We start from the raw sequence: 7,259 nt of genomic DNA, 5'->3' as shown, positions 1-7,259 counted from the left end.
CCTGTTTGAGGTGTATAAGATGTTGTTATGCTACTAAAAACTTTACCAGCATGTCATCGATATAAACCTCCATGGTGTCCACCAGGTACTTGGAGAAAACTTGTTGACTAATCTCTGATAGGTGGCTCTGATTTTTTTCAAACCAAGTGGCATCACCTTATAACAGTAGGCCCCTCTTTCCATAATCAGTGTTTTAAAGGGCGCTCAGGGCGTACGCGTTGAGGCGCGCCTCAAGGCGAGGCGTCTTCGAGCTCCCTCCCGGCGTACGCCCTTGATAGAGACCTGTGAGGCATACATAAGGCGTACGCCTCGGAACTGTGCGCACCAAGGCGTATGAGGCGTAGGTCTCACAGAGTATTTCAATAGGTTAAAAATTAAGTTACGAAAAAGTGAAAAACATAACCTGAAATCCTGAATCACGCCCCCCTCAAATCACGACGTCCTCTCCAGCAGGCAACAACATCCCCTTCAAATCGCACTCCCCCTTCAGCCACAACCTCCCTCTTACAGCCATGACCTCGTCTGTGGCAGTAGCAAGTCGCAACCTCAGCCTCGTCGGCGTCAGTCGCAAGTCACCTCAGCCTCGTCTGCGACAGTCGCAAGTCACAACCTCATAGTTGATGCTTAGGCTCTCTCTGTTATGTAGTCTCTTACCTACTTCTTGGTTGCTTTATTTATTTTTGCATACAGTGGTTAATTACGGGAAGCCAATAATGTTTGGGCTCGTCAAGTGTTAATGTGCTGTATGTAATTTCCCCATCTGTGGCTTCAATTTTATTTTTTTGTTGATATTATTGTGCTTCTGCTTCAAATTATGAGTGTTTCTTCGTCTATGCAGATCCTTTTTTGGTTAATATGATGTGGGTTTTTGTTTCCTACATGAATTTGGCACAATTGATTGGTTTTGTTCAATACGATATTTGACTGTGTTGAATTGTTGATTGAGCTGTGTGAAACTGTGAATATGGTGAAAGCTAGTGGAAGTAGTAGAAAAGATTCTGCTTGGAAGTATACAGAGGAGGTAGAAGTTGGAAAGGGGAAGAAGAAAGGATATGTATATGTGAAATGCAATTTTTGCAACAAAGTTCTTACCGGAGGCATTAAAAGGGCAAAAGATCATCTTGCATGCACACATAAAAATGTTGCTCCGTGTCCGAAGGTTCCTGAAGATGTTAAGCAGGAGATGAAACAATATTTGGAAAAAGGGACCGCGTTAAGGCATATGGCACAAGGAAGGTTTGAGGAGAGAGTTTCGGCTGGTTCTTACTTTGAAGACATGAATTCTAATCCTACAAGTGTTAGTGGACCTAGTGGTGGTGCATGTGTGTCATCTCGAGGAGTTCGGGGGCCTATGGAAAGGTACATTGCTATTTGCTAATGACTTTTATTTGATGCTTTTAACAATTGACATCATTAATTCATTATGCATAATTTGGATTTTGGATAGGTACATTGCCAAAATTGATGACGATGAGGATGTTGATAGGGCAAAAACCACCATGACTAGTACAAATGCAAAACAAGCTCGGAGTCGTGTTTGTTTGGACATCGGGAGGTTCTTCTTTGAAAATGCAATTCCTTTCAATGTGGCAAGGAGTCCATCATTCATCAACATGTGTCGATCAATTGGTTCATATGGACAAGGCCTTAAACCTCCTACCATGCATGAATTGAGAACATGGATTTTGAAGGATGAGCTGGACACTTCCAAGAAAATAGTTGATAATATTAAGAAGACATGGGCGCACACAGGGGTTTCAATACTATCTGATGGTTGGACTGACATTTCTGGGAGGACTTTGATCAACTTTCTTGTGAATAATCCTAATGGGACGGTGTTCTTGAGATGTGTTGATACTTCTGAACATATGAAGGATGCAGATTTGTTGTTTAAGTTGCTTGATGGCATTGTTGAGGAAGTTGGGGAAGAGTTAGTGGTTCAAGTTGTGACGGACAATGCAAGTAACTACAAAGCAACAGAAAGAAATTGATGGAGAAAAGAAAGCACATTTATTGGACTCTATGCATGGCACATTGTTTGGATTTGATGCTGGAAAAAATTGGAGAGTTGCCACAACATAAGAGAGTTGTACTCAAGGCCAAGTAAGTAAGTAATTTCATCTATAATCATCCTTGGGTGTTGACTTTGATGAGGAAATTTACGAAGAGAGAAATCATTAGACCAGTTGTCACTAGATTTGCAACTTCTGTGTTGACTTTGAGATGCATGTATGAGCTTAGACAACCTCTTGAATCAATGTTCACTTCACAACAATGGGCGGGTTGTAAATGGACAAACACAAGTGATGGCAAAGAGGTGAGGAAAATAGTTCTTAAAGATAAGACTTTTTAGCCTAGTGTGAGTTATGCACTTAAAACAACGGAGCCGTTGGTGGAAGTGTTGAGACTTGTTGATTCTGAGAAGAAACCTGATATGGGTTACATTTATAATGCTATGGATAAAGTAAAGGAAGAAATAGCGAAAAACTTGGGTGGAGAACTAGCAGATTACAAGGAGATTTGGGACATTATTGATGAAAAATGGGAGTTCCAATTGCATCATCCTTTTGAATGCTGCTACTTATTTCTTGAATCCCGAGTTTCAATATCAAGAGAACTTCCTTTTTGATGCAGAAGTGAAGGCAGGATTGTACAGTTCTGTAGTAACCAGTTTTCGTCCGGCCAAAAATATTAATAAAAGAAAAAATAAAGATATGAAATCCAAAATAAAAATTAAAGGAAGAAAAACGAACCCCAAACTTGTTTCTTTACTTAAAAGCCCATGGATTCATAAACTCAAAATTTAAAGCCCAATTCTTAAGTTTTGGCCCAATTATCAAAAACAAAACCCTAGAAAATATCTAGAGAATAAATATAAATAAATTAAATGGAAAATTAAAAGTGGAAAAGACCAAAAAGAATAGCCACCTTGGTTAAAAGGAAAGAAAAAGTAAGGGCAAAAGAGACAAATTGAAAGAACTAGGGTTTTAGGAGAGAGGTGGTCTCATTCTCTCTTAATATAAAAGAAAGGTAGCATTCTTTGAAAGAAGGGGAGGAGAGCAGCCGCACAAGGAAAGGGGGAGAGCAAAAAAAAAAGAAAGAAAAACAGAGAAAAAAAAAGGGGAGAGGAAAGAGGCAACCGAAATTAGAAAAAAACAGAAAAAAAGCAATAGGGTCTTGGTGAGAGGAAAGGCGGGAGTAGCCGCAGGAGAGAAAAGGAGAGCAAAAACCAAGAGAGAAAGGGAAACCGGAGTGCAAGAGAGAAAGCCGAGAGAAAGGGAAAGAAATTGTTGACAGTAGCGACAGAAGGAGAAGGTAGAGCTGCTGCAAATCAGAGAAGAAGTAGAAAAAAAGGGGTCCAGTTCTTCAAGGTATGTAGGTTTGGATATCTTGGTATGCTGGCTCCGTAATGTCCAATTTCGATGTTTGGGTTCACTTATTATTGTCATGCTTAATCGTTGATATTTGGCGACTTTTCTAATTTGGATACTCTTGTTTTGGTTTCGATATTAATTTTGTTGTATTTGAATATGAATCTGGTTTTGATACTCTTGATCGTTCACTGTGTTAAATCTTGATGTTGATACTTGGCTTTGATTTTTCTGGTGTGAATATTGTCAGCTCATGGTGCTCATGTATGATATGATGTCCGGTTTTGATTTTAGCTTATGGTCGTACGCTTGTTTCAAAAGAAATGTGGTTTGGATTGATATACTTATTGCTGGCTGTTTGGTTCTATAGGTGTCTGAAGGGTTTGTTTCGAAGGTTTTAGTTGTATGTAATTGTTTGAGTGTAGCTTCTAATTGTAGAATATTTTTTTGATTGACAATGATGAATTGTGACTCAAAATGGTATTCAGTGCTTCTATGATTATATTTGTAATTTGTGAGGAACGTGTATAGCTTGCTAGTCTGAATCTGAATCGGAAACCATGGTTATTGGTGACATAAGAGTTGTGTATATATATATATGGTGTGCGTGTATATGTATATGTGGCGTGTGTGTATAATATGGTGTGTGTGTATATATATATATATGTGTGTGTGTGTGTGTGTGTTGTATATGTGTTGGAATATGTATATACACCAGTTTGTATGCTTGTGTATGTGTGTTTATATGTTTATAATGTATAAAGACTTAATTTGATTGGAATCTCTATAGCATTTGAGCACAATTTTGACCTATTTTTGTGTTTGATGTTGGGCTTGGATCGGGTCTCACCCCACTTGGGCCGAGGGGCAATTTAGACGACTTGGGCCGAAGGGAATACTTAGAGGATTTGGGATGGATTGAAGCAATGGGCCTCGCGGGTGTTATTGGATTTTTGTACGTTTTATTATTTGTCATGCATAATTGTAAAGTGTAAGCCTTGTAATAGTGTAGAAAAATAGTGGATGTAAAATAGAAAATGCATACATGATATTCTAGGATGCTAGAAGCATATAGAAACTAGGAATTGATTTTGTGAATGAATTGCATTAGAATGCATGCTTAGGACTTTGATTTTTCACACTATGCCATGATGCTTAGACGTATGCTAGGATTGTTTGAATGCCATGAAAATAAATGCAACGCGTTAGTCATTAGAGTTAATCCAAGCCATCTCACTTTAATAAATACACCAAGATTAATTTACAGAACCTTTATGTTTTGTTTAAATACCAATGAGCCTTCAAGATATTGGGGTTCCATTGGCATTCATCCAAAACATTTGGATTTCGTGGACCCGGAAAGCGAATATGTTTTTAGGGATTAGGAGAACTTATTTAAGGACCCAAAGGGGGGTTTAAAGATATTTAGCCTGTCCGATGGGCCTTAAATGAATTCTTTCTTTTTTCGTGAAGAACATAATTGTGAGTAAGGCTTAAATTGAACATTTTTTCTTGATTGTGGGCCCTTTTGATACATCAACCAAGTCCCCAATGATCCCGTGCATGCCTTTCTCCAAAAACATCAAAACCCACTCCAAGTGGAATTTTTCATCCAGACTAACCAAAACAAATCATCTTTGGCCAAGCCGGGAATGGCCCCAATGATCCCGTGCACACCCTTTTTTTTCAAATATTCAAACCCACTCCAAGTGGTATTTTATCCAGTCTTTGGCCAAGCTGGGAATGGCCCAAATGATCCTGTTTACACCCTTTTTTCAAATTACAAAATCCACTCCAAGTGGAATTTTTATTCATCCTTGGCGTTCTCCAGGTAACACTATGTCTTTAAAATTTTCAAAATTGATTGAATTGACATTAACTACTAAAATCTATATGCTAAATTTTGTTTTTGTTTTTGTTGTTGATTGGTGGATCAACTTTGGAGATGAAGTACCACAAATTGCAAAGGTCTGCAATTAAAATTTTGGGACTCACTTGTTCGTCATCCGCATGTGAACGAAATTGGAGCACGTTCAATCAAGTGCACACAAAAAAGAGGAATCGGTTAACCACGAAGAATATGAATGACTTGGTATATATTTTGTATAACAAGAAGTTGAAAGATCGACATTTAAAGCTTCAAGAGGTTACAGAAGATCCTTTGGTTCTTGATGACATAGCTTTGGATGATGAGTGGGTTGCTAATCCTCCTAATCCAAATGATATTGGAGATGAAATTGAAACTTCGATATTGGATCAAGAAGAGCATAATGTTATTGGTGCTTCTCAAGGATTGAAAGGAGGAAGTGGTGGTGGAGCAAGTGGTGGTGGAAATGGAGGAGCGAGTGGTGGAAGTGGTGGAGATGGTGGAGGTGGTGGAGCAAGCAGTGCTGGAGTTAGTAGAGCAAGAGCAAGTGGTGGAGCAAGCAAAAGGAAAATGAGTAAAAGTTAGAAAGTAGAAACTTAGAACTAAGATATTAGTGTCAAAAATAAATTATATATTTTTTTACTAATGTTATATTTTTTTTATTAATGTTAGGGAAGGATAAAGAAATAAGACCAATGAAAAAGAGTAAAGGTTAGAAACTTAGAAGTTAGAAGTTAGAAGTTAGAAGTTAGAACTAATATGTTAGTGTCAAAAAAATATATATTTATTTTACTAATGTTATATTCATTAATAATGTTAGGGAAGGATAAAGGAAAATGACTTCTCGTCCGTGAGAAAGAAGAGGAGGAATTCCAAGATGCTAGTAGTGATGATTTGGATGAGTTGGATGGTCTACCTATTCGATTTGAGGATGACTCTTTAGATGATGAAGCAAGTGATGAAGATGATATCATGGATGACGATGACTATTAATATGAAGAGAATATGAAAACTATGAACTTTATGTTTATTTGTGTGTTTTGAATTGTTTTTTGCTTTGGTTTGTACTTTGTATTAAACTTCTAAATATTGTTTGATGGTTGCTTTGCTTATAGCCTTGGATATCAATTGATGATGGTTATTACTTATTACTTATTAGTTGTTACTTAAGACTTTAATTGATGATATTATTTGGTGATTTTTGATGATATTAATATTATTATTTTTATTTAGAGACTTGATCACTTGAATTGATGATGGATGGAGTTATGTCATCATAAATTGATATGATTATATTATTTGAATGTGTACATGTACATTTTAGATTAAGCATATAGGTTTTTTTGCTGATTCTTACCGAGGCTTACGCCTCGTTATGCCTCTAGGCTTACGCCTCGCCTCAAATAAGTCGAGCGCCTCTGTTTCCGAACCCGCCTTTTAAAACAATGTCCATAATAAATGTCATATTTTCTTGATCTTCTGGATGCATGAGGATTTTGTTGTACCCAGAAAAGGCGTCCATAAAGCTCAAAAGCTCGTGTTCGGCCGTTGCGTCTACCATCATGTCTATGTGCGATAGTGTGAATGTATCCTTAGGGCAAGCTTTGTTGATTGGTCGAGTCAGTTGGATTATCGATCGATAATCAATCGACCCTACCCATGGTAATTCCTAACAAAAACTGATAGTATTCTTGCCACATCTTCTGCGTCTTTTTTTTTTTATTTCCCATGTGGCAAGATCCATAAGCTTTTTTTTTTTAATTCAACTGTTGTGAGTTTATTTAACTTCTTGAATCTCTTTTTGATGAATGTTGTGTCTGGCTCCGGGATTCTTGGTTTGTGTCAAAGCTGCATTCTTGTTATTTCGATGACGACCCAAATAAGTTTGATGTCATTTTTTATGATCATGAATGACTTGTCACCAATATTAAACTTCTTCGTCTTTTTGTTTATGTTTTTTGCTAATTTCGCCATTTATGAATGACTTTACTAAGTGACAATGTGCTCTGTTTTCTTCACCT

General features: G+C 37.4%; 2 protein-coding genes across 2 annotated transcripts; both read left to right on the top strand.

Annotated features, from left to right (window-relative positions):
- Positions 1–512: 512 nt before the first annotated feature.
- On the top strand, positions 513–1,991 carry LOC120005961. Its single transcript, XM_038855839.1, has 3 exons — positions 513–602; positions 947–1,359; positions 1,448–1,991. Exons 1-3 carry the CDS (start codon positions 513–515, stop codon positions 1,989–1,991), a joined length of 1,047 nt encoding a protein of 348 aa, XP_038711767.1.
- Positions 1,992–5,316: 3,325 nt separating this feature from the next.
- Positions 5,317–6,231, top strand: LOC120005960 (heavy metal-associated isoprenylated plant protein 32-like). Its single transcript, XM_038855838.1, has 3 exons — positions 5,317–5,812; positions 5,911–5,949; positions 6,098–6,231. Exons 1-3 carry the CDS (start codon positions 5,317–5,319, stop codon positions 6,229–6,231), a joined length of 669 nt encoding a protein of 222 aa, XP_038711766.1.
- Positions 6,232–7,259: the final 1,028 nt, after the last annotated feature.

Source organism: Tripterygium wilfordii, chromosome 9 (assembly GCF_013401445.1).
Source record: "Tripterygium wilfordii isolate XIE 37 chromosome 9, ASM1340144v1, whole genome shotgun sequence".
In the NCBI taxonomy this organism is placed as follows: domain Eukaryota; kingdom Viridiplantae; phylum Streptophyta; class Magnoliopsida; order Celastrales; family Celastraceae; genus Tripterygium; species Tripterygium wilfordii.
This window is presented reverse-complemented; position numbering and strand designations above follow the sequence as displayed.

Bases quoted from the DNA above. Each gene is read 5' to 3' on its own strand.
- LOC120005961 (XM_038855839.1), top strand. From the start codon at position 513: ATGACCTCGTCTGTGGCAGTAGCAAGTCGCAACCTCAGCCTCGTCGGC. The intron at 603-946 runs GTCACAACCTCA...TTGTTGATTGAG, and splicing joins CTCGTCTGCGACAGTCGCAA to CTGTGTGAAACTGTGAATAT. The intron at 1,360-1,447 runs GTACATTGCTAT...GATTTTGGATAG, and splicing joins GTTCGGGGGCCTATGGAAAG to GTACATTGCCAAAATTGATG.
- LOC120005960 (XM_038855838.1), top strand. From the start codon at position 5,317: ATGAAGTACCACAAATTGCAAAGGTCTGCAATTAAAATTTTGGGACTC. The intron at 5,813-5,910 runs GTAAAAGTTAGA...TATTAATGTTAG, and splicing joins AGCAAGCAAAAGGAAAATGA to GGAAGGATAAAGAAATAAGA. The intron at 5,950-6,097 runs GTTAGAAACTTA...TCCGTGAGAAAG, and splicing joins ACCAATGAAAAAGAGTAAAG to AAGAGGAGGAATTCCAAGAT.